This window comes from Argopecten irradians, chromosome 1 (genome assembly GCF_041381155.1).
Source record: "Argopecten irradians isolate NY chromosome 1, Ai_NY, whole genome shotgun sequence".
In the NCBI taxonomy this organism is placed as follows: Eukaryota; Metazoa; Mollusca; class Bivalvia; order Pectinida; family Pectinidae; genus Argopecten; species Argopecten irradians.
Window position 1 is genome coordinate 70,979,204 of NC_091134.1, and position 27,442 is coordinate 71,006,645.

The window sequence follows — 27,442 nt, forward strand, 5'->3', positions numbered from 1 at the left end:
AATTTCGTGCTTAACGGTCATGTCTTGGAAACAACAGATACTTTTACATATTTAGGCATCACTTTTAAATATAATGGTAATTTTTCCAACGCTATTAACAGATTGGTTGACCAAGCCCAAAAATCAATATTCGCTATATATATAAAAAGGTGCGTAACCAAGCTATTCCAATAGATTTACAACTAAAATTATTTGATTCGTTAGTTGAACCAATACTGCTATATGGTTCCGAAGTTTGGGGGTATGGGAATTTAAAGTCAGTCGAGCAAACACACCTGAAATTCTGCAAACGAATACTTAAAGTCAGAAGTAGCACTCCAGATTTTATGGTGTATGGGGAACTGGGAAGATTCCCACTCGAAATAAATATCAAACTGAGAATGCTGTGTTTTTGGAATAGACTTATACAAAATGAAAATAAATTAAGTAGTATACTTTATAAACTAATCTCGAAGTTACATTTCGAAGGAATATACACATTTAAATGGATATCTTTCATTAAAAATATTTTTGATGAATCTGGTCAGTCAATTGTCTTCCTCAATGAAATACAAATGATTAACAGTTTTTTTTATAAAAGTTTTATGAAACAGCGCCTTCAAGATCAGTTTATACAAAAAATGGTTCTCAGATGTGGAAAATTCCTCAAGAGGGCAAACTTATCTAATATACAAAAAAGAATTTGGATTTGAAAATTATCTTATAAAATTATCGGAAATGAATAGAGTATACATAACTAAATTCCGTACATCAAATTTAAAAATTCCAATTGAGACTGGAAGATGGCGTAATGTTGAGAAACGTGAAAGAATATGCCATTTATGCAATGAAAATATCGGGGATGAATTTCACTATCTTTTTGTATGTAAACACGAAGAAATAAAAAAATATACGTATTAAATATATCCCACAGTATTATTATAGTAATCCCAGTCTTCATAAGATGGGTGGCCTTATAGGTATTTGTAATATCCAATTATTGAAGAAGGTGTCTCTATTCATTAGAAAAATGATGGTATTTTTGTAAATGTGAATAAAAGCTATGATAGTAGTACGGTATAAATATTGTTAATTTCCAAATTAATTGTCCATATTTTAGTAATTGGTAATGGTATATATTGTCCATCCTGCCACGTGCAGTTGAAAATGTAACTTGTAATTTTATAATCCATGTAACACATTTTAATGTGTCTGGGAGACTATAATAAAATCAAAATCTTGACTGATTAATCAACATACATCAAATATAATAGGATAAATCAAATTGTAAAATACAATTGTATATGTGATGTATGAAATATAAAATATCTTGTTTGTTTACGATTCTGTTGCAAACACCAACAATTATATATTCATCTAAATAATATTGATGTGATACAGGTATCTATTATTTATGACAATGGTATGGTGTATAAAGTGTGAATTATTCTATTTTAAATGGACCTTTCTGTGATTTACTAGGCCACTACTCTGTATAAACCGTTTACCACAAATACCACACTTATAGGGTCTCTCCCCTGTGTGAACTCTCATATGTTGTGTTACATGACCTTCCTGAACAAACTTCCTATCACAGATTTTACAGCTGAACGGTTTTTCTCCTGTATGTATTCTAGCGTGTACTAAAAGACCACTCCTTTGTCTGAACGCTTTACCACAGACGCTACACTTGAATGGTTTCTGAAGTTTTTTTGCTTTTACACGTGACCCTGAATCCAAGCCACCACTCCTCGACTCTTTAGATTTTACGGAAAATCTAATCTTTAACGGATTTTGTTTTAAACGAGCCAGTGTGATATGTTGGGAAAGGTGATTTTTCCAGGAATGAACCAGCGTTAAAGGTTCTGGCGGGTTATCGTTCCTTGAATGAGCCAGCGTTACAGGTTCTGTCGGGTTATCGTTCCTGGAATGAACCAGTGTTACAGGTTCTGTCGGGTTATCGTTCCTGGAATGAGCCAGCGTTATAGGTGACGGCGGGTTATCGTTCCTGGAATGAGCCAGCGTTATAGGTGACGGCGGGTTATCGTTCCTGGAATGAGCCAGCGTTACAGGTTCTGGCGGGTTATCGTTCCTGGAATGAACCAGTGTTACATATTCTGGCGGGTTATCGTTCCTGGAATGAGCCAGCGTTACAGGTTCTGACGGGTTATCGTTCCTGGAATGAGCCAGCGTTTTAGGTGACGGCGGGTTATCGTTCCTGGAATGAGCAAGCGTTACAGGTTCTGGCGGGTTATCGTTCCTGGAATGAGGCAGTGTTACAGGTTCTGGCGGGTTATGGTTCCTGGAATGAGCCAGCGTTGCAGGTTCTGGCGGGTTATCGTTCCTGGAATAAGGCAGCGTTACAGGTTCTGTCGGGTTATCGTTCCTGGAATGAACCAGCGTTACATATTCTGGCGGATTATCGTTTATGGAATGAGCCAGCTTAACATGTCGGAAGAGATTATCCTTCCGAGAAAACTCTTTCTGACAAATGTAGCATCTTAATTCATTTTCTCCTGTATGCGTCTTCAAGTGCTTTGACAAATGATCGGCTAAAGAAAAGTCTTTCCCACATTTATCACATTTATATGTGTTCCCTTGTCGATGTGTCCTAATATGTCTGGTCAAGTGATGCTGAAGATCAAACCTGTTATCACATATATCACACTTTAGTCCATTTTTTCGTGTATGTATTCCAACATGGATTGACAGGATGTCTGCTGTAGAGAATCCCTTACCACAGATGTCACAAGTGTGTGGATTCTCTCCTGAATGTGTTTTGATATGAATCGACAAATGTTGTCTCTGAGAAAAAGTCTTGTCACAGTAGTCACAGTTATACGGCCTCTCGCCTGTATGCATTCTTACATGTATCATCAGGTGATGTTTCTGACGAAAACTCTTACCACAGTAGTCACATTTGAACGGTTTTTCTCCTGTGTGTGTTCTGACATGTATCACCAGGTGAGGTCTTCGAAGGAATCTCTTACCGCAGTACTCACATTTGAACTGTCGCTCAGCTTTATGTTTTCTGATGTGAGATGTCAGACTCTGTTTCTGATGAAGTTTCTTATATTTTTCTCCTGTGTGTATTTTGATGTGTGCCAACAATGCACATCTCATAGAAAATTCCTTCTCACAGAAGTCGCATTTGTGCCGTTTTTCTCCTTCAAACTCCCGAACATGTGTGGGAAGATGGGTGCTCCTAGTATTACACTGTTTTTCTCTATCATGCTCTCGCACATGCCAGGATAGATGGAAGCTTTGAGTAAACTCCTCATCACAAAACTCGCACTTAAACGGCGTCTCTTCTGTATGTGCTCTTAAATGTTTCAAAAGTTGACTGCTGCGAGAGAACTCCACACAACAAAATATACACCTATATTGCGTTTCGGTTGTACGGATTTTGGAGGTAACTGTCATTGTGTTAAAATCGTGTATGGAAAGGTTCCAAAACCTTTCCTTAGAAGGTTTAACATCTATATAAATAGTGAATGTTTTAACAAATGATTACTCTACCCAGTCACCGCTGCATATATCCAAATACGTTCCCAAAGCGGGTAGATAGCTGTTCAGTTCCTAAAAACCTTTTCATCACAGACCGACCACCGTCGCTATCATTCTAATGATGCCAGCTTGAGGTGTCGCATCTACTTTCTGTAAATAAAACAAAACATACATCATTGCTCTTTGATTGAACAAGGAAACGTGCATTAACAAATTGTAGAATGATATAGATTAAAAGAGGAATGGAATCGCCACATAAGTTCTGCTCCGAGATAAAAATGTTATCTACACCAAAATCAGGTAAAATTTGATGTAGTAATCAGAAAATTATTATGATAATCATTATTCCACGATGATAGATGCAAAATAAATTCAAAAATTAATATCTCTTATCCCGGAGTTAAATTCTCACTATCATCATCCCTCATACAATCAAAGAATGGGAACGATCCCTGAAAAAGAATGGGAACGATCCCTGAAACATAAGAATGGGAAATGTCCCTGAAACATAAGACTGGGAACGATCCCTGAAACATAACAATCGGAACGATCCCTGAAACATAAGAATTGGAACAACTCCTGAAACATAAGAATGGGAACGATCCCTGAAATATAAGAATGGGAACGATCCCTGAAACATAAGAATGGGAACGATCCCTGAAATATAAGAATGGGAACGATCCCTGAAACATAAGAATGGGAACGATCCCTGAAATATAAGAATTGGAACAACTCCTGAAACATAAGAATGGGAACGATCCCTGAAACATAAGAATGGGAACGATCCCTGAAATATCTGGAACATATAAAGTAGCAAGTTGGTATTAAAGAGATACTGCTTTCCATAATCAGGGAATTGAATAATTGGGACATTGAATTTAAACGGCAAAGTAAAGGTTAGCCTTTCGCTTCAATTTGACCTTCTTGTTTGTGCCCGTAAAGTGTAATTATAAAATTAAAAATAGATCTACTGATGTAAAAGTGAATTGAAATAATTTTGAGTAATAAGAAGTCGCAAAATACTGTGAATATTGTTTTTGACGAATTTCCAATGATTGTGTGGATTGACGTAACATTACCGTGCACGACACTTGTTAAGAAATGCCAGAAACGCTGGCACGAGTGTCACTGATGTATTAGGCATAAAAATGTTGACTGAATAGATTAAATTAGATAGTTGAAATTTATTTTTCGAATCTGAACTACTTTCAAATAATTAACGTTCAATATCAAAAGGTATGGGTTTTTTCAGGATTGTTAAATGTATATAAATGGCGTCTCCGATTCGGTTTCATCAATGTTAAGAAAATCATCTATAAATTGCTAATGTTTCCAAGTTCCCTACTCCGACTATCGCCATGCATATTTTGTTCTTAGGTCATGTTCACGTTGTTTGGGCGAAAATTCATGTTCTCGCTCTACCCTCGGATAGGAAAAAAGTTGTCGCCCAAAGACATGTATACTATTATGAAATATACAAAATACAAAATTACGGTACCCTTATCAAATTTGATGTAAGCGTAACGTCCCGTACCGTAACGTAGAATAATGTACCTACGCTGTTGTGAATATATGCAGACATATCCTTTTTAGTCTTAAAAATAAGGTACAGGAACGTGCATTAGCGTCCTAGATCAATGTACAATGTAGCGAGTCACTGTGTGTCAAAGGGTACCTCAATGTTTGTTTGTTTGTTTGTTTGGTTAATTAACGTCCTATTAACAGCTAAGGTCATGTAAGGACGGCCTCCCATGTATTCGGTGTATTGCATGTATGTAATACGAGATGCGTGTTTTGGGAGACTGCGGTATATTCGTGTTGTGTCTTCTTGTATAGAGGAGCTATTGTCCTGTTTATACAATTCAATTCATTTATTTGCATTTTTACATCCACAAACAAGGATCGATAGCAAATTACAAAGATAACATTACATGTATAACACAATTACAATAAAACAAGAACAACTTATGCATTCAGCAAGCCAGCTTTCCTCAGTTCATAGTGCTATATCACTGAAGCATGCCGCCGAAGACACCAAGCAACACACCCCATCCGGCCACATTATACTGACAACGGGCGAACCAGTCGTTCATTCCCGGTATGCTGAACGCTAAGCAGGAGCAGAAACTACCACTTTTATAGACTTTGGTGTGTCTCGGCCAGGGGACAGAACCCAGAGCCTTCCTCACAGGGACGAACGCTCAATGTACTTCTTCCACTAACATAATTCCTAAAACATGCGTTTAAAAGCGTAGGACAGCGTATGTAGGAACCTAAATTAGCGTATTTCTACCTAGTAGTACACACATCATTACAACTGATTTAGCGTATTATAACTTATTATAACGTACCACAGTGTACCAAGGCGTATTTTATAAACTCTCTCCATTTTTTTTAAATAGTAGAGCAGTTTTGCAAACAAATGCATAAGTCACATATATACTCGAGACGGACAAGATCCATGACCCTCGAATATATACGCAAATTTTATTTATCAAATCTTATAGAGAAATGTTCGATTAAAATGGGCATTTATAAAGATAACACAAGTGATTTATTGTAAATACCATTTGTTAACACTGCAATAAAATACCACGCGAACTGTTATCATTTACAAATACACACTCTTCAGTGCTTTTCAGTCACGGGCCATTTTTATGTAATCAGAGATAGTATCTAAATCTCTTATGTAAGTCATTGACCTATAGAAAATTCAAATGATCATTATGTAATCACACTAAAAGTACACACGTGTGTGCTATTCAGTCATGTATTAAACCAATAATGATCTTTACTTATTAATATATATCTTCACCAACCATCATTACACTTGACATTCAAATTTTTGAACATGTACTCTATATATAGATACATGTATAGATGACATATTTTGTTGTCGGTTACATTACTAAGTAATTTGGAGAAGAAAAAAACCCAGAATATTGTGTTGTCGGTCCGATCTGCATAATGTAATAAGCTTGGCTAACACACACGTGAAATCGACATTACTATGGTACTCCAATCTTAATGAAATTTTGTGCAGAGATGCATTATGGTATGACAAAAAGCATACATTGTGTATCTTCTGATGAATGGAAGTATAATTTATCCTAGCTAGAGTGTCTGGCGTGCTCTAAATCGGTTACCCTCAATTCATCTGGCGACTTATCATATGTAATACGTCATTGTACTGTATATACAAAAATCCCTGTGCACAATGTTCGGTCACTTTTACGTCACGCCGGAATTTCTTTGGAAAAAGCGTTGAACAGTAAAATAATATAAGCGCAATACTATTTTTTTAAATTGAAAAACAGAAAGGATATATTTATTCAATTACGGGAGGACTTTTATCAAAATATTTGTAATATTTATTTTTCTATTGATGTGTTTTTGTTGAGAAAATGACGTTTTTTGGCGCGACAGATGTAACACGCACCTGTATGCGGTTTCAGTTAAAGTGTCACTGTGGTCATACTGAACACCACATGGCGGTAAAATTTGACAAAGAGATTCCCCAAAAACGAACTATCGTGATGTCATTTCGTTATAATGAATTGTGACGTCATACTTCAAAATGGTGGACTTTGTTTGTAGACTTGCCGATCGACAGATCCGAAGAGAAAAGATAAAAAAGTGAAAAAAACACAAATACACACAGTACAAAACGGTACTAATACATGAGATAGAGACATGAATTGTTAATATAAAAATACGTTTTTCTTCTATTTTAATAACATGTCAGAAAATATAGACTGCGACGTCGTTCTACTTTTTTATCGAACAAAACCTTTGTCTTGCAGAAATGACACAAAATGAAATTCTTAAATTGACTGTTCTGTCACGCAAGTTCACGACGTTGAAAAATGACTTTATATTAGGAAGTATGTTTTCTATTCAGAATAAAAAAATACGTTTTTGCTCAAATATACGTGTGTGCGAAATCTCTACTGAAAATTCAAAAAAGTATTCGAAAAATTGCGTTTTTTCTTTGTCTTGCAGGTTTGCCGAATGTCGGAAATGACGTCAATTGCGCTCGTCATGTTATATAAGATAATGACGTCTTTTACATTAAATAACGTTACATAAAAGTGACCGAACATTGTGCGCGACGTCATTGTACTGTATACAAAAATGTATGTTATCCCTGTCAATCAAAGGAGTTCATTACAATAGATTAATCACCTACGACTTCACCTGTCCTCCTGGGGAGTCTGCATTTGGCCTTATAGGTCTCCTGTCTATTGTCTACATGTATACCCGGATTTAGAGGAATATACGCATACCCCAGTATTTACATGTAGTTCGATACCCTACCTGCAATGTATGTACCCATTAGGCTGGGACTGGTTATGGAAGCTGAGAAGGCCATTTATCACATCTACATTTTGTATTGGCGGACACGGCCGTTACGATCAAAGGGATCTGTACATGTGGATAGAGAAGGGGCTATATATATATATACCTGGCTAAACCAGTTGCATTTCTTTTCAATATATGACCATCTTTACACACTTGTCTGTGTTATTTAATATGTCCATGTGTACAATGTAGATTTTTTATCAACTTTACATACATATATTGTCATCTTAATGTACATGCATACATGTACAAATGTATGTAATATTGACGTCACAATGTAAAGTTTGGGACCCGTGTGTTGAACATTGCTGTAAACATGTACACTATACTTATGGGAAATTGCTCACGTATGTGATGAAAACCTGTAATTTTATACATTAATATTCATTCAGTCACAAATGGAGATTATAAAAAGACTCACCGGTATCCCCTCATCAGGCCATAAAAACAACTGCCAACCAGATCGAAGAACCTGATTGAAGTAAACGTGTACATTGTACTCACTTGGTCGCTTAAGTGGCTTCCAGTACTAAACTACTTGTTACTCCAAAGCAATGCATTCTGTAAACTCTATGGCGAGTTAGACATCTGCTGTGTCAGCATCCAACCATGACCATGTTAAAAGACTGAGTGGACCCCGGAAGATTCTATTGTACAGTTGAATAAGCCGGATATAATTGCCCTGTAAACGTATACATACCATGTATACAGTACGCGTGGTACAGGGTAGACTTAATGAGATAAAGGGACAAGTGATAGTTATCTATATATAGTCTGTTTTTCTGAAATCCTGACCGAAAATCTAACACCCCATGAGTCAAGGGTTGTCACTGTAGGGCACTAGAACGAATATAGGTACCCGTCCTACTATATCTTTCGGCCGGGTACGAAATGGTCCCTACAATGTATCTGTTCTAGTGGAGCACTGCCTCCGAAAATCACTCGGGCACAATTTCTTTCATACTTTTTATGTAGGTCTTCAATTATTCTATGCGTATACATGCATTTATTTATCATTTTTGTATAAAACAAAACATAACGACCCTCTAATATCACAAGACGTTGAGTCCTTATCGTATAAATTCCACCCGGGAAGTATGTAAACAAGAGGCCCATGGGCCTTAACGGTCATCTGACTATTAGTACAATACAACATAGTTTTTTAAAGATTTTAGCCTATGTGACCTCTGTGACCTTGATTGAAGGTCAAGGTAATTCATCCCAGCATGCTACATGCTCAATATCAGTACCCTGGGCCTTCTGGTTCTTGAGAAGAAGTCATTTAAAGATTTTAGTCTATTTGCTGCCCGTGACCTTAAATGAAGATCAAGGTCATTCATTTGAATAAACTTGATAGCCCTTCATCCAAGCATGCTACATGCCCAGCCCAATATCAGTACCATTGGCCTTCTAGTTCTTTAGAAGAAGTCATTTAAAGATTTTAGCCTATTTGACCCCCGTGACCTTGAATGAAGGTCAAGGTCATTCATTTGAACAAACTTGGTAGCCCTTCATCCCAGTATGCTACAGGCCCAATATCAGTACCATGTGCCCTCTCGGTCTTGAAAAGAAGTTGTTTAAAGATTTTAGCCTTTTTGACCCCCTTGACCTTGAATGAAGATCAAGGCCATTCATTTGAACAAATTTGATAGCCCTTCATCCAAACATGTCAAAGGCCCAATATCAGGTCTCTAGGCCTCTTAGTTATTCACAAGAAGTTGTTTAAAGGCTTTTAGCCTATTTGACCCCTGTGACCTTATATGAAGGTCAAGGTCCTTCATTCGAACAAACTTGGAAGAGAAAGAGAGAAACAAAGAGAACTTAGAAGAATAATGTTTTGAACTTTTTGTCATTTTGACCCTGTTTGTTCCCGCCCTTCTGGTCCCCCAGGAGGTCATCGAGGACCGATATGGTTAAAATGCTATATCTCAGGCTAATAATTGTCATCAAGTTTGACTCATTTCCTATGAAAATTGAGCAAATAATGTTCAGATATGTGTTTTTCCTATATAAACTGTAGCAAACTTGACCCTCTTCCCATGGGGAAAACGTGAAACCCCAGGGTCATATAATTCATAATTTTCACAAAACATCTTAAGACTTTTCATCTATAAAGTGCATTTGATTCTACCATTTCCAGAATTTTAGAAGAAGATTTCTGAAGTTTTAGCCTATTTTATCTTTTTTGGCCCCGCCCCTCTGCCCCCAGGGGGTCGACCAGGACCAATATGGATATGATGTTAAAATGCTATCTCAGGCTAATTATTCTAACCAAGTTTGACTCATTTCCTATGAAAATTGAGCAAAAATGCTCATAAATGTGTTTTCCTTATATAAACTCTAGTAAAATTGATCTCCTCCCCAGGGGGAAACGAGAGACCCGAGGGTCATATAATTCACAATTTTTGTAAAGGACCTTAAGACCTTTCTATCTATGAAGAGTATTTGATTCTACCACATCTGTGAGTGGAGAAGAAGATTTTTGAAAGTAAGAGTGTCAGTTTGAACGCTATGGTGGCCATGACCGATAAGCATTATTTTTTGTTTACAGATACCCGGGGGTTAGGACATCATGATATGGCATATGATTAAGGTCAGGTCGGAGTCATTTGTGAGTTGTGGGGGGTTAAACAGGAGGGGCAATTTTCTGTTTTGTCCCGTGTCGTTGGAACCAAATGATATTTTTGAATGATTTTTCATGAATTATAATGCATTTATATGTTGAAAGCAAAACATTCCGGAAAAAAATAACTTAATGTCAAAAAGTAGGTCAAAGTGACTAATTTTGTTAAATGTCAATTATTCAAGAATAATGTTGATCTGGCGCCATAATGTACCAAGAAAAAATGTTATATAAAATACATTAGATTGCATTGAGCAATATATTTGCATATTATAAACTTAGGCAAGAATATTTTGAATGAGATCGGATTTGGGATGGGGAGCAGGGAGGAGGGGGGAGGAGAGGGATTTTTATTTTTTTTATTTTAAACAACACTTTATGTTTTTTCTTATGTTCAGAGGGTCATATACTTGCTCAAATATTTTGCTATAAAATTTTGAAATGCAATAATAATTGGGTAAATGTTTTGAATGTGCATTGTATTATATATAATTAATTCTTTAAAATGCCATTAATTAGAGAAAAATGGTAATATTTGAGCCAGTTTATCTTAATTCTGAACATAACAATACATTTATAGGAGTTTTAAAGTTTATAAAAAAAAAATCCTCCTCCCCCTTCCCAATCCCATCACATCCACAATATTCTTTACCTAAGTTATTAATAAGTAAATATATTGCTCAATGGAATCTAATATGATATATAACATTTTGTTTGTGGTATATTATGGCACCAGATGAACTGAATTCTAGCATAATTGACATTTTACAAAACTAGGTTACCGTGACCTATATTTTGATACTAAGTCATATTTTCCAAAATGTTTTATTTTCAACATATAAATGCATTATGAATAATGAAAAATCATTAAAAAATATCATTTGCTTCCAACAAAACTGGACAAAACAGTTTTAATATAATTCACAATTTTGATTGGCTTATGCCTTAGAAGGTTTGTGCAAAATTTCATTGAAATTGCTTCAGCAGTTTTGGAGAAGAAGTCGAAAATGTAAATTGTTCACGGACATACAACGGACGACGGACAAAAGGCGATTAGAATAAGTCACTTGAAACGAAGTCTCTGGTGACCTATAACTACTGTCTCGCTGTGAATTTGATATTGTATACGCTTTGGTTTTATCGTCTTGTAGGTAAGTGATATAAAACAAGAACTATAAAATGCATAGATATATTTTAAAAATGATTTGCATGATCATTACTTAGCTCCATTAGCAGTAATATGCACCAACTGTAGACCTAAAGACCATGTTCTATCTAAAAGACTTTTAAGCTACAATATCGCAGCTATGTAGGGAACCAGGCCGGATTTTCATATTTGCTTTCTTAGCCTAGCGCCAGCTTCCGATGACGTTCGAACCGATGGGATACCAAACGAAATGATGAGGACTATGCTTAAGTGTTTTTGAGGATGCTAATTTCAAGAAAGTTTACATATAGCGATTTTCTTCAGTGGCCTAGAGGAGTGTCTGTATGTATACCATGTCGTAGAAATGTCACTAGGTATCTTGAAACATCGGGAAATAACCACACGAGACTACTCCACAAACTTGGCCACTATAACCACACGAGACTACTCCACAAACTTGACCACTAAGGCATAACCGGTCCCATCCATGCCTGGATCAAGTCGTCGTTGAGAGAAATTACTCGTCCACACGCAGCTAAAGTAGAATCCGGAGTCCCTCAAGGGACTGTCCTAGGCCCCTCATGTTTTTGTCTTTCAAGCATCAGTATCATCATCCGTTGGTCTTTTCTCAGATGACTGTCTACTGTATAGGCAGATAAAAATCATGAAGATCAAACCATGCATCAACATGAACTGACAACATTGGGAAAGTGGGCGTCTACATGAGGTATGCGTTTTAAGGCAAAAATGTGCTATGTGAGGAGGATAAGTAAATCTAAAAAGCCGCTACAACATTTCTTCAGTCTGGACAATGGGATTCTCCAACAAGTATCAAACAACACACATATAGGCCTGATTATCAGTGAAAATTAAAAATTTTAAGAATATATCAACAAAAACACCAAAAAGGCGCAACCTAAAATTCTGTCCACAGAGCTTAAAAAACATCCGCTTATACAGCTCTAGTGCAATCCATACTCGAATATAGCGATACTTTTGGGACCCTTCTCTACAAAAGGATGTGGACAAAATTGAAGCATCTTTAATGACTATAGCAGAAAATCGAGCGTAATTGCCATGACGGAGAAATTACATCTTACTCCACTGGCAGAGGGACGATGAGAACACCACCTCATCATGCTGTATAATGTCATCAACGGCCTAGTAGCAATATCCCCCCTCCGAGAATTTCATCACTCCTTATAACTCGAGAATACGACAAAAACATTCAAAAACTTACAAAACGGTCATCAGCAACAGTGAAGTGTTTAAAAACAGTATTTTCACTCACACAAGAGTGGAACAATTTAAGTAATATCTGTGTGACATCTGCAGTTGTGGAGGACTAGATGTGAAGGACTTTCGATTACAACTCCAAAAATGTGACTAAATCCAGCCGCTACTACCCCTGAGCACAATCTTTAGTATTGAAGGCAGCTCAGTAAAATACAGATTTCTACCTCTCGGACACCGTGACATCCTCCAATAAACAGGCTCTATAATTAGTACCTCAAAAACCACTGTAGCGGCAACAATCCAGCTTCTTAAGAATCAGAGATTTCAATATAATCAAATTATCAATGTCTGTGATAAAATGAACTGATGAACTTATATTTTTTAGTCTGGTATAGAGGGTTATGCATGGTAGTCCTGAACCAGAAATAAACTTAACTTAATTTAACTATAGGAAAATATCTTGATCAATTATTAAAAAGTAAAAATACGAAAAATAGAGGTCCAACTTCCAAGTAATCCTAACAGAATTTGTTTTCTGTTTTTTTGGATTAGAAGTGAAAAAATTTCCAAAAACTACAAGACAAGATCTTAATTTTTCGTACACGGTCACTTTTATACGATAGTCAGAGTTAAAATCAATCAAAACAGTGATTTCCAGTAATAAAATTAAAATAGAACTTGTATTATCTTATTAAAAATATAACCCACATCCTGCTCCATTATGGAAAAAACATGGACACAGTATTGCGTTAACCCTTCATCTCATGATCAACATACATTGCTTGCATCGTGATAATCAAAATAGTACATTTTGCTGTTATTTAATCAATTCGGAGTTCGGATTTGGATTATTCTTGTGGTTTAACTATAATAAAATCTCGACTTTCATGATGCTGATTTCGTCGATAAAGCGACGTTGATTATATTAATAATCTAATATTCCAGAAATCTTTGTATATAAGCTTACAGAAAATCAAACTACATGATAACCGTCCATCGACTAATCTGTTTTTGTTGGTTCTATTTCCATCTAATTTTCCAGAAATCTTGAAGTGTATAAGCGTACAGACAACCTAAACAACCAAACTTCATGATGGCTGTCAATCGGCTTTTCTGTTTCTGAACACTGTCTAATAACAGGGAACTATATTTAAACTGACTATCCCTGCCCCGTATGGATGCTACATACAAAATATGAGCGATATTCATTCATAACTTGCAGAAAGGAAGTTGTTTAAATTAACTTGGCCAAATCTTTCAATTTTAGCCCCGCGCACAGGCTCCTGGGCTCAGTTAAACCATTTGTACAATTTTAATCCTCCCAAAAGGATGCTATATAGAAAATATGAGCGATATCCATAAATATAGCAATGTGCACGTGACAAGGGTCACATTAAGGTTTCACTGATTTGTACGATATCATATAATAATTAGTAAATGATATACGATTAAACATATTTCATGAAAGTAGATACATCTGGTATTTTTGTGGGAATTAGAGCTTTAGAGATTATAACCTGGCAGATAAGTATTAGCATATTTGCAGTAATTATAGCTATTGTGTATACTCGTAGTGTTAGAGTTGCAGATTAATGTGTTTTCATAGATAATTCGGAATTATTAAGAATACGAGTTAAACCTGTCAGACGGATTAATTGTTTAGACATGCAAATGACTTATCCAGGTCTAGGGAGTAAATTGTACATGGTTAACCCCTCCAACTGAATTGGTTGTTTGACCAATGGAAAAGTTTTATACTGTATATTGTCAATTACGTTAATCTTGTATAAATTAGAATGTTTTAGAAAATTATGTAAGATTTCGGATAACTAGTGACCGTCTCATGTAAAAATACTGTGGTTAAATTAGACAACGTATCGTTACCACATTGGATGATTAATTTTACCTTTACTGTACTTGAGGACTTTTGCCTCCTCATTGTCATACACCCTGTGACAGCAATATGGCTAAATTGCCCCCTTTTGACACCGGCTCTAAGTGTCAGCCCAACTAGTTGTACAAAAAGTAATCCTCATCCCATAATGATGCTACATACAGGATACGAGCGATAAGCATTAACTTTTAGAGCAGTCGTTTACAGCAATATGACCAAATCGTCCGCTTTGGGAGGAGTGATATCCACAGCTTAGTTGTAGAGAAGAAATAGCAGTAATGATACAATGGTATACTATTTCAATGCATTATTGCAGTGACAGTACATTTTCCTTCTATACAGATACATAGCGGTAACTTATTAATACAAAATCGAAATACCATAAAAGCGTTTGGACATAGCCTATAAGACCACACTTCTTGTTCTCCCTTGGGTGAGTCGGAACATCATTTATCAGAGCACAACTTCTGTTCACTCTTGTTCTCCCCTTGGTGGGTCTGAACATGATCTATCAGAGAACTATTCCTGTTCACTGGTGTTCCCCCCTGGGTGGGTCTGAACATGATCTATCAGAGAACTATTCCTGTTCACTGGTGTTCCCCCCTGGGTGGGTCTGAACATGATCTATCAGAGAACTATTCCTGTTCACTGGTGTTCCCCCCTGGGTGGGTCTGAACATGATCTATCAGAGAACTATTCCTGTTCACTGGTGTCCCCCCCCCTGGGTGGGTCTGAACATGATCTATCAGAGCACTATTCCTGTTCACTGGTGTTCCCCCCTGGGTGGGTCTGAACATGATCTATCAGAGCACTATTCCTGTTCACTGGTGTCCCCCCTGGGTGGGTCTGAACATGATCTATCAAAGCACTATTCCTGTTCACTGGTGTTCCCCCCTGGGTGGGTCTGAACATGATCTATCAGAGCACTATTCCTGTTCACTGGTGTTCCCCCCTGGGTGGGTCTGAACATGATGTATTAGATAACTATTCCTGTTCACTGGTGTTCCCCCCTGGGTGGGTCTGAACATGATCTATCAAAGCACTATTCCTGTTCACTGGTGATCCCCCCTGGGTGGGTCTGAACATGATGTATTAGATCACTATTCCTGTTCACTGGTGTTCCCCCCTGGGTGGGTCTGAACATGATCTATCAGAGCACTATTCCTGTTCACTGGTGTTCCCCCCTGGGTGGGTCTGAACATGATCTATTAGAGAACTATTCCTGTTCACTGGTGTTCCCCCCTGGGTGGGTCTGAACATGATCTATCAGAGAACTATTCCTGTTCACTGGTGTTCCCCCCTGGGTGGGTCTGAACATGATCTATCAGAGCACTATTCCTGTTCACTGGTGTTCCCCCCTGGGTGGGTCTGAACATGATCTATCAGAGCACTATTCCTGTTCACTGGTGTTTTCCCCTGGGTGGGTCTGAACATGATCTATCAGAGAACTATTCCTGTTCACTGGTGTTCCTCCCCTGGGTGGGTCTGAACATGATCTATCAGAGCACTATTCCTATTCACTGATGTTCCTCCCTGGGTGGGTCTGAACATGATCTATCACAGAACTATTCCTGTTCACATTGGGTTTTCCCCTGGGTGGGTCTGAAATGATCTATCAGAGAACTATTCCTGTTCACTGTGTCCCCCTGGGTGGGTCTGAACATGATCTATCAGAGAACTATTCCTGTTCACTGGTGTCCCCCCCCTGGGTGGGGTCTGAACATGATCTATCAGAACACTATTCCTATTCACTGATGTTCCTCCCTGGGTGGGTCTGAACATGATCTATCAGAGAACTATTCCTGTTCACTTGTGTTCCTCCCTGGGTGGGTCTGAACATGATCTATCAGAGAACTATTCCTGTTCACTGGTGTTCCTCCCTGGGTGGGTCTGAACATGATCTATCAGAGAACTATTCCTGTTCACTGGTGTTCCCCCCTGGGTGGGTCTGAACATGATCTATCAGAACACTATTCCTGTTCACTGGTGTTCCCCCCTGGGTGGGTCTGAACATGATCTATCAGAGCACTATTCCTGTTCACTGGTGTTCCCCCCTGGGTGGGTCTGAACATGATCTATCAAAGCACTATTCCTGTTCACTGGTGTTCCCCCCTGGGTGGGTCTGAACATGATCTATCAGAGCACTATTCCTGTTCACTGGTGTTCCCCCCTGGGTGGGTCTGAACATGATCTATCAGAGAACTATTCCTGTTCACTGGTGTCCCCCCTGGGTGGGTCTGAACATGATCTATCAGATCACTATTCCTGTTCACTGGTGTTCCCCCCTGGGTGGGTCTGAACATGATCTATCAGAGCACTATTCCTGTTCACTGGTGTTCCCCCCTGGGTGGGTCTGAACATGATGTATTAGATCACTATTCCTGTTCACTAGTGTTCCCCCCTGGGTGGGTCTGAACATGATCTATCAGAGCACTATTCCTGTTCACTGGTGTCCCCCCTGGGTGGGTCTGAACATGATCTATCAGAGAACTATTCCTGTTCACATTGGTGTTCCCCCCTGGGTGGGTCTGAACATGATCTATCAGAGAACTATTCCTGTTCACTGGTGTTCCTCCCTGGGTGGGTCTGAACATGATCTATCAGAGCACTATTCCTGTTCACTGGTGTTCCCCCCTGGGTGGGTCTGAACATGATCTATCAGAGAACTATTCCTGTTCACTGTTGTCCTCCCTGGGTGGGTCTGAACATGATCTATCAGAGAACTATTCCTGTTCACTGGTGTTCCCCCCTGGGTGGGTCTGAACATGATCTATCAGAGCACTATTCCTGTTCACTGGTGTTCCCCCCTGGGTGGGTCTGAACATGATCTATCAGAGAACTATTCCTGTTCACTGGTGTTCCTCCCTGGGTGGGTCTGAACATGATCTATCAGAGAACTATTCCTGTTCACTGTGTGTTCCCCCTGGGTGGGTCTGAACATGATCTATCAGAGAACTATTCCTGTTCACTGGTGTTCCCCCCTGGGTGGGTCTGAACATGATCTATCAGAGAACTATTCCTGTTCACTGGTGTTCCTCCCTGGGTGGGTCTGAACATGATCTATCAGAGAACTATTCCTGTTCACTGGTGTTCTCCCTGGGTGGGTCTGAACATGATCTATCAGAGAACTATTCCTGTTCACTGGTGTTCCCCCCTGGGTGGGTCTGAACATGATCTATCAGAGCACTATTCCTGTTCACTGGTGTTCTCCCCTGGGTGGGTCTGAACATGATCTATCAGAGAACTATTCCTGTTCACTGTTCCCCCTGGGTGGGTCTGAACATGATCTATCAGAGAACTATTCCTGTTCACTGTGTTTCCCCCTGGGTGGGTCTGAACATGATCTATCAGAGAACTATTCCTGTTCACTGGTGTTCCCCCTGGGTGGGTCTGAACATGATCTATCAGAGAACTATTCCTGTTCACTGGTGTTCCCCCCTGGGTGGGTCTGAACATGATCTATCAGAGAACTATTCCTGTTCACTGGTGTCCCCCCCCCCTGGGTGGGTCTGAACATGATCTATCAGAGAACTATTCCTGTTCACTGGTGTTCCTCCCTGGGTGGGTCTGAACATGATCTATCAGAGAACTATTCCTGTTCACTGGTGTGTCCCCCCTGGGTGGGTCTGAACATGATCTATCAAAGAACTATTCCTGTTCACTGGTGTCCCCCCTGGGTGGGTCTGAACATGATCTATCAGAGAACTATTCCTGTTCACTGGTGTTCCCCCCTGGGTGGGTCTGAACATGATCTATCAGAGAACTATTCCTGTTCACTGGTGTTTTCCCCTGGGTGGGTCTGAACATGATCTATCAGAGAACTATTCCTGTTCACTGGTGTTCCTCCCTGGGTGGGTCTGAACATGATCTATCAGAGAACTATTCCTGTTCACTGGTGTCCCCCCTGGGTGGGTCTGAACATGATCTATCAGAGCACTATTCCTGTTCACTGGTGTTTTCCCCTGGGTGGGTCTGAACATGATCTATCAGAGAACTATTCCTGTTCACTGGTGTTCTCCCCTGGGTGGGTCTGAACATGATCTATCAAAGCACTATTCCTGTTCACATTGGAGTTTTTCCCTAAGTGGGTCTGGACATGATCTATTAGAGCACTATTCCTGACAAACCGAACACCACAAATGTCACACCCAAATAGTTTGACTGTTTTCATTACGTTATGGTTCTTGACATGTCTTGTTAGATCAGTATTCCGAGAGAACTCCCTCCCACAGACGTTACATCTGTGTGGTTTCTCCCTCGTGTGTGTCCTCACGTGTGCCAGTAAGTCACTGTTCCGGTAGAACTCCCTCTCACACACTCCACATTTAAATGGTCTCTCGCCTGTGTGTGTTTTCGTATGTGTTGACAGCGTATGCTTTCGTGCAAACTGTTTTTTACAAATATTACACTTAAAAAGTTGCAAGGCTTTGATTCCATTATGTATTTCCACATGTCGTAACAGGGCAGCCTTCCGAGAAAAGCCTCTACCACAGAGGTCACACACACATGGCTTCTCTCCGGTATGAATCCTGACATGTCTCGACAAGTCAGCGTTCCGAGTAAATTCCCTCCCGCATACATCACAGGAGTGTGGTTTCTCCCCTGTGTGTGTTCTGGCATGAATCCACAGATGACTGTTCTGAGAGAATTCCTTACCACAGATGTCACAGATATATGGCTTTTCTATAGTCTCCCCTGTATGTATTCTTGCATGTGCCGTAAGGTGACTACTTTTTGAAAACTTCTTGCCACAAACGTCACAAGTAAATGACTTCACTCTAGCTTGACTTCCAACCTGTTCTTCCATTCTTGTACCTTACTATCTAAAACATGACCCAATTGCCATTATTAACTATAATATTGCATTTAGCGTTAGGTTTGTTTGCGGATTCACCAACAGACATGGCTTAATTAATGTACATGTAAGTTACTCTTGTAAATTGTTACACTAATTGTGAAAAGTCTCTGTAGCAATATCTGCCTCAGTAACAATGCCATCATTATAAACTTGTTCTTTGCTGTACCATTGAGGTTCTCCACATCTGCAATGTAATGGAAAGCGTTAAATAAGTATCAGAACATCTACGTCACACATCAAGAGCACAAAAAACCCACATGAAAACTACAACTGATTCCTGCATGACAAGATTGCAGTGTAGAAAGTTGCAAACATAATCTAAGACAAGAGGACCATGGGCCTTATATGGTCATCTGACTATTGCCACAATACAATCCCTCAAAGAATATAATAGTGGCAAATAATTAAGGACATATAAAGAAATTGTTTACTAGAAGAAGTTAAGTTTCTGATATATTTGATGCATTATATTTTTAATAAACATGGTATCTCTTCGTGCCAATATGCTACAGTCACATATAAGGTCTCTAGGCCTCTTACTTATTCACAAGAATGTTTAAAGATTTTAGCCTATTTGACCCCTGTGACCTTGAATGAAGATCAAGATCATTCATTTGAACAAAATTGGTAGCCCTTCTCAAATTATTAATGCAAGTGTATTTTCTAAATACATTGCACTAAAATGTCCATTATGTGAATTTTACTTTTCTTTATCAAAGATTAAATGCCAGTTCTTGTGACGTTATTTTGTAATTACTATATCCCTTATCAAATCTGATACATACACGTCAAAAAGTGCAACGCATGTTTTTCATACGTTTGAAAGAACATGCATGAAACGTATGTTTAAAACATGCGTTTTACTTATGTTTTGGCCACCATGCGTAAAACGTATGTTTGAACAAACATGCGTTAAACGTATGTTTAAAATATGTTTTACGTACGTTTTGTTTTCCACCACATGTAAAACGGACATCTATTAATATAACCCTACTAATTACACGTAAAACATTAGTTTTATCAATGTTATTGAAGACCTGCAATGGGTTTTTTTTTTTCAAAAAATGATACTCCCATAATATGCAAATGCATGTTTAATAGCCTCTATGGTTTGGTTTCATTTTATCTATATATGTCTTCTACCAACTTATAGTGAATCTCATATTAGCCTCATGATAGAATAAAGCAACTTTCAATTTTTTTGGTGTAGGTCTACAATTATATGTACCTCTACTGATTGTGAACAGAAGCAAAACCGCTAATGTGGATTCCGTCTTTTTAAATTTAAATTTCAACAGTTTTGAAGACTAATGCTCTGAATATATATGATCAATATCAGCTGACCAGCGCTTCATGATGTACAATGTAGTAGGTCTAAAACTGCTGTTTGATCATCCTCGATACCATAGCTGGCGTCTGCTTCTGGTTTAAAAAAAATAATAGCTTTCCCTACTATATAGTAGGAGTAGGTTATTGTATGTTTTCAAAACCAGAAGCAGACGCCTGTGCTATAACATGACAGATTCTAATGGCCGGACAAATTTATATTATATTTATAATATTGATATTAAAGCTTGATACTATGGACAAGCAATAAAATAAAGTTTGTGTGTGCATGCACCCCTAAATGGACTGTATGATATTGTGCTTCCCAGTATAAGTTGGAACTAAGGGTTTCCCAATAACTTAACATTGGAAGATGGTATCCAATGAACAACTAGAAAGCCAACTTTGCTAGCCAAGGGTATTTAGTCCGATACCCTTGGCTAGCAAAGTTGCTAGTAGCATGTCCTCAACAACATGGTACAAACAGCAGAGAAAGCGCCTTGTTGGTAACTACAGTCAGTTAGCTGGAGGCCAGTAATATTGAAAAACAAAAGAGCCTAAAACAACACTAGTATTAATATTCAAGAATGCATTTCATGAGATATCAATATGACTTTATTACCACTTCTGTGAAAGGCATGGTTACAACTTTTCAAAAGGCTTTCTCAAAGACTTTGGGGAAGGCACTATAACAACATTTTTTTATAATGTGTTATTACGACTTTTGAAATGTCATAAGTATGACACTTTGTAACAACATTTACTATTACGATATGTTACTATTATGATATGTTACTCGGTATTACATTTACTATTATGATATGTTACTCGGTATTACATTTACTATTATGATATGTTACTCGGTATTACATTTACTATTATGATATGTTACTCGGTATTACATTTACTATTATGATATGTTACTCGGTATTACATTTACTATTATGATATGTTACTCAGTATTACATTTACTATTATGATATGTTACTCAGTATTACATTTACTATTATGATATGTTACTCAGTATTACATTTACTATTATGATATGTTATTCAGTATTACATTTACTATTATGATATGTTACTAGGTATTACATTTACTATTATGATATGTTACTCGGTATTACATTTACTATTATGATATGTTACTCGGTATTACATTTACTATTATGATATGTTACTCAGTATTACATTTACTATTATGATATGTTACTCGGTATTACATTTACTATTATGATATGTTACTCGGTATTACATTTACTATTATGATATGTTACTCGGTATTACATTTACTATTATGATATGTTACTCGGTATTACATTTACTATTATGATATGTTACTCGGTATTACATTTACTATTTATGATATGTTACTCGGTATTACATTTACTATTATGATATGTTACTCGGTATTACATTTACTATTATGATATGTTACTCGTATTACATTTACTATTATGATATGTTACTCGGTATTACATTTACTATTATGATATGTTACTCGGTATTACATTTACTATTATGATATGTTACTCGGTATACATTACATTTACTATTATGATATGTTACTCGGTATTACATTACTATTAATATGTTACTCGTATTACATTACTATTATGATATGTTACTCGGTATTACATTTACTATTATGATATGTATTACATTTACTTATTATGATATGATTTACTCGGTATTACATTTACTATTATGATATGTTACTCGGTATTACATTTACTATTATGATATGTTACTCGGTATTACATTTACTATTATGATATGTTACTCGGTATTACATTTACTATTATGATATGTTACTCGGTATTACATTTACTATTATGATATGTTACTCGGTATTACATTTACTATTATGATATGTTACTCGGTATTACATTTACTATTATGATATGTTACTCGGTATTACATTTACTATTATGATATGTTACTCGGTATTACATTTACTATTATGATATGTTACTCGGTATTACATTTACTATTATGATATGTTACTCGGTATTACATTTACTATTATGATATGATATGTTACTCGGTATTATTTTTTACTATTATGATATGTTACTCGGTATTACATTTACTATTATGATATGTTACGGTATTATTATGATAATTTTTTTCGGTAAAGAGCGCTTTTTTGTACAAAGATAGAACAATTGCAAGCTGCCACCAAAAAATTTTTTGTTGCTTTTGTGAGCTAGAGCGCTAATTTTTTTGTACAACGATAGATGGTAAAAAATGATGACAATTCCACAAAGTCCGGGTTGCATAACTTTAAAAATGGCCAAAATATGGCTCCGTAAAGTTCGTCACGTATGAGACGCGTCTCTGCACATCACTTTGCCGGCTTCCTGTTTCAAGGGGTTTTAATATATCACTCTGATGTTTTGCATATTTGTAGTCGGTATAAAAGTCTACAACACTGCCACACTGCCAATTTTCAGGGGCATATCTTTCAAAATGGCTGAGTATTTTCCCGCCAAAAATGACAGAATCTTAATAAGTCGGTTTTGCCGCTTAAAAAGGTTTCCGACTTCCGGTACAAAGCGGTTTAAAGTTATGGTTATAATTTTTTGTACATTTATTGTCCGTAATATGATCTACAAAATGGCGGATTTTCAGGTGCGAAGTATTCAAAATGGCAAAGTAAATGCCCGCGAAAGTTTAAAACGATTTAATTTACAACACAACTTTGACCGTCTAATTTCAGACGATTTATCCATGTTGTTTTGAAATATTGATACGATTTTTTGCACAACCGTACACACGTGCATGTACTACATAATGGTGGTTTTATAGATGCACATAACTGTAAATTAACCTAAGTTTTTACCCGCCAAAAGTTTGACACGGTAAGATTTGAACATTGTTAGGGCTATTTTTTCGGTAAATCTTGTTGTGAGCTAGAGCGCTAATTTTTTGTACAAAGATAGACAATTGCAAGCTGCACCACGAATCCTAGTCACATTTGCGAAAATTTCAAAAATGGCCGATATTTTGACCGACTACTATTATGATATGTTACTCGGTTATTACATTTACTATTATGATATGTTACTCGGTATTACATTTACTATTATGATATGTTACTCGGTATTACATTTACTATTATGATATGTTACTCGGTATTACATTTACTATTATGATATGTTACTCGGTATTACATTTACTATTATGATATGTTACTCGGTATTACATTTACTATTATGATATGTTACTCGGTATTACATTTACTATTATGATATGTTACTCGGTATTACATTTACTATTATGATATGTTACTCAGTATTACATTTACTATTATGATATGTTACTCGGTATTACATTTACTATTATGATATGTTACTCGGTATTACATTTACTGATACTAAGTATTACATTTACTATTATGATATGTTACTCGGTATTACATTTACTATTATGATATGTTACTCGGTATTACATTTACTATTATGATATGTTACTCGGTATTACATTTACTATTATGATATGTTACTCAGTATTACATTTACTATTATGATATGTTACTCGGTATTACATTTACTATTATGATATGTTACTCGGTATTACATTTACTATTATGATATGTTACTCAGTATTACATTTACTATTATGATATGTTACTCAGTATTACATTTACTATTATGATATGTTACTCGGTATTACATTTACTATTATGATATGTTACTCGGTATTTACATTTACTATTATGATATGTTACTCAGTATTACATTTACTATTATGATATGTTACTCAGTATTACATTTACTATTATGATATGTTACTCAGTATTACATTTACTATTATGATATGTTACTCGGTATTACATTTACTATTATGATATGTTACTCGGTATTACATTTACTATTATGATATGTTACTCGGTATTACATTTACTATTATGATATGTTACTATGTATTACATTTACTATTATGATATGTTACTCGGTATTACATTTACTATTATGATATGTTACTCGGTATTACATATTACATTTACTATTATGATATGTTACTCGGTATTACATTTACTATTATGATATGTTACTCGGTATTACATTTACTATTATGATATGTTACTCGGTATTACATTTACTATTATGATATGTTACTCGGTATTACATTTACTATTATGATATGTTACTCGGTATTACATTTACTATTATGATATGTTACTCGGTATTACATTTACTATTATGATATGTTACTCGGTATTACATTTACTATTATGATATGTTACTCGGTATTACATTTACTATTATGATATGTTACTCGGTATTACATTTACTATTATGATATGTTACTCGGTATTACATTTACTATTATGATATTGTTACTCGTATTACATTTACTATTATGATATGTTACTCGTATTACATTTACTATTATGATATGTTTATGGTATTACATTTACTATTATGATATGTTACTCGGTATTACATTTACTATTATGATATGTTACTCAGTATTACATTTACTATTATGATATGTTACTCAGTATTACATTTACTATTATGATATGTTACTCAGTATTACATTTACTATTATGATATGTTACTCAGTATTACATTTACTATTATGATATGTTACTCAGTATTACATTTACTATTATGATATGTTACTCAGTATTACATTTACTATTATGATATGTACTCAGTATTACAACTTTTTTATTATTTTATTTTAGCTGTTCTGTTTTGTTATCCATGTTGTCAATATATGTAAATAAAAATCTTTAATATCAAAAATTGACTTCAATAAATATACCACAATGTTTTCTCAATATTGATTTCAATGAGGTAACCATAATTATGCTGTCTACAAAACAAGGCAATACAATTACATGCAATTTGAGGAGTTTGTTGGTCACTTAATGTTTGATTAATTTATAATTACAACCTGCGGTAGAACCGATTGTACAAGAATTATGTCGGTTTAGATATCATATTATATAACACAAACTCAGCACGATTGTTGAGTAGGATAATCCTTGATATCAAACATATTGAACTATTAGTTAATGTTAGAACAAAATAGGATGAAAATACATGTACCCTTGTAATGAAAATGATTTAAAATAAAACAAACAAAAAGTAAATATTGGTCTTGGTGTGTTTCTTATATATTATACGGTTATATATCATGCTTACGGAAATACATCATGTGTCTTAATATAACACCAGGTGTTCTTTCACATCGCCTTGGTACCCAACAGACAATTTGGGAGAATTTTATGTTTTTAGTAAGTTAAAGCTGACAATGCAAAGATCAAAACGTTCGTGTTGAGATAAAAAAAAATAAATAATTTCCTTTCAAATTGTTTGCAGATACCCCTGTGATATCAGTCAGTAAGCCAACTTCATTTTAATTGATGACTGACATCACAGAGAGCACGCGCATCTGCCAACCATTTGTATTTCAACAAAACCAACATATTTTATTAGCATTGTCAGCTTAAGCTTTGTGTCCAGGCCAAAGTTAATTGAACTTGACTAGCTATTGGTGTCGAATAGTTAATTAACTTCAAGTTTTTTAATGAGCATTGCCATTTATGATTTAAATGGTGAAGTTTGGCCGTAACTAAACCTAATCTTCACACAGCAAGCAGAAAATAAAGACTGATGATCAGTCATGAGACGATCGCCCGATTGTGTGCACGTGGTTACTAGCTGTATTGGATTCTTAAAACTTGCATTCCAGAAACGTTCTCAGTCTCTTAATACACCGTAACTGCATAGTATCTGATGTATAATAATTGTGTGCTAATGTTTGTGTTTTATTGTATACAATCACTCTCCTGTACATGTTTAAATTATTCAATATGTATTAAAATTGTACTTTGTGTCTTATAAGCCGCAAGGCTTACGGAAATAAACAAATTGAATTGATTCGAACTTCATATCAACCTGAGCGATGCAATCAAGGATTCCTGAACTAAATATTACTCATCAACTGCACGCATCTTACCTACATTGCCCTCATTTGGAAAATAAACAGGCCTACTGGCAAATGACAGCTTTGCAGAATGACCGGATATCATACATGCTATTCTAAACAACGTCACGGAAGAAAAAAATCCGGTTATGATATTAACTAGCTTTCTAACGGGGAGTACAATGTACTTTCTTATATATAAATATATCTGTATGCGAAGTTTACTTCAATAAATAGCACAGTTTTAATAAATCATCAATTTTTCTTCAAACCAGGACCATGAGGACAAATAATGCAATCAAATGGGATTACCAACAATACAGGAGGAAAAGAATCATACACGAAATTGACCAAGTGGATAAAAACTTTAAGATTTTTCTTAAAAAATGTTGTTGTTTTTTTCGAAAAAAAATGCACTTTTGAACTTTGACCCTTATTTCCAACAGGAAGAAAAGTGTAAAATTAGATAGTTTTTAAATTCTACATAACATATCCAAAACAGAGCGGTCATATTGGATTTTTGACAACACAATTATTTTTTTGTCACACCTTAAACTTATGTCCT

At 36.3% G+C, this 27,442-nt stretch overlaps 1 protein-coding gene across 1 annotated transcript; it reads right to left on the reverse strand.

Annotated features, from left to right (window-relative positions):
* Nucleotides 1-622: 622 nt before the first annotated feature.
* LOC138311549 (zinc finger protein 271-like) lies at nt 623-26,985 on the reverse strand. The gene is made up of 3 exons (XM_069252882.1): nt 26,911-26,985; nt 18,744-19,790; nt 623-3,481 (listed from the first exon to the last, which is right to left on the reverse strand). Exons 2-3 carry the CDS (start codon nt 19,553-19,555, stop codon nt 1,429-1,431), a joined length of 2,865 nt encoding a protein of 954 aa, XP_069108983.1. The 5' UTR covers nt 19,556-19,790; nt 26,911-26,985; the 3' UTR covers nt 623-1,428.
* Between the last annotated feature and the right edge of the window lie 457 nt (nt 26,986-27,442).

Coding starts and splice junctions, on each gene's coding strand:
- LOC138311549 (XM_069252882.1), bottom strand. CDS start 19,555: ATGGAAGAACAGGTTGGAAGTCAAGCTAGAGTGAAGTCATTTACTTGT. Junction 3,482..18,743: donor AACACCAGTGAACAGGAATA/GTTCTCTGATAG, acceptor GTAATCATTTGT/TAAAACATTCACTATTTATA.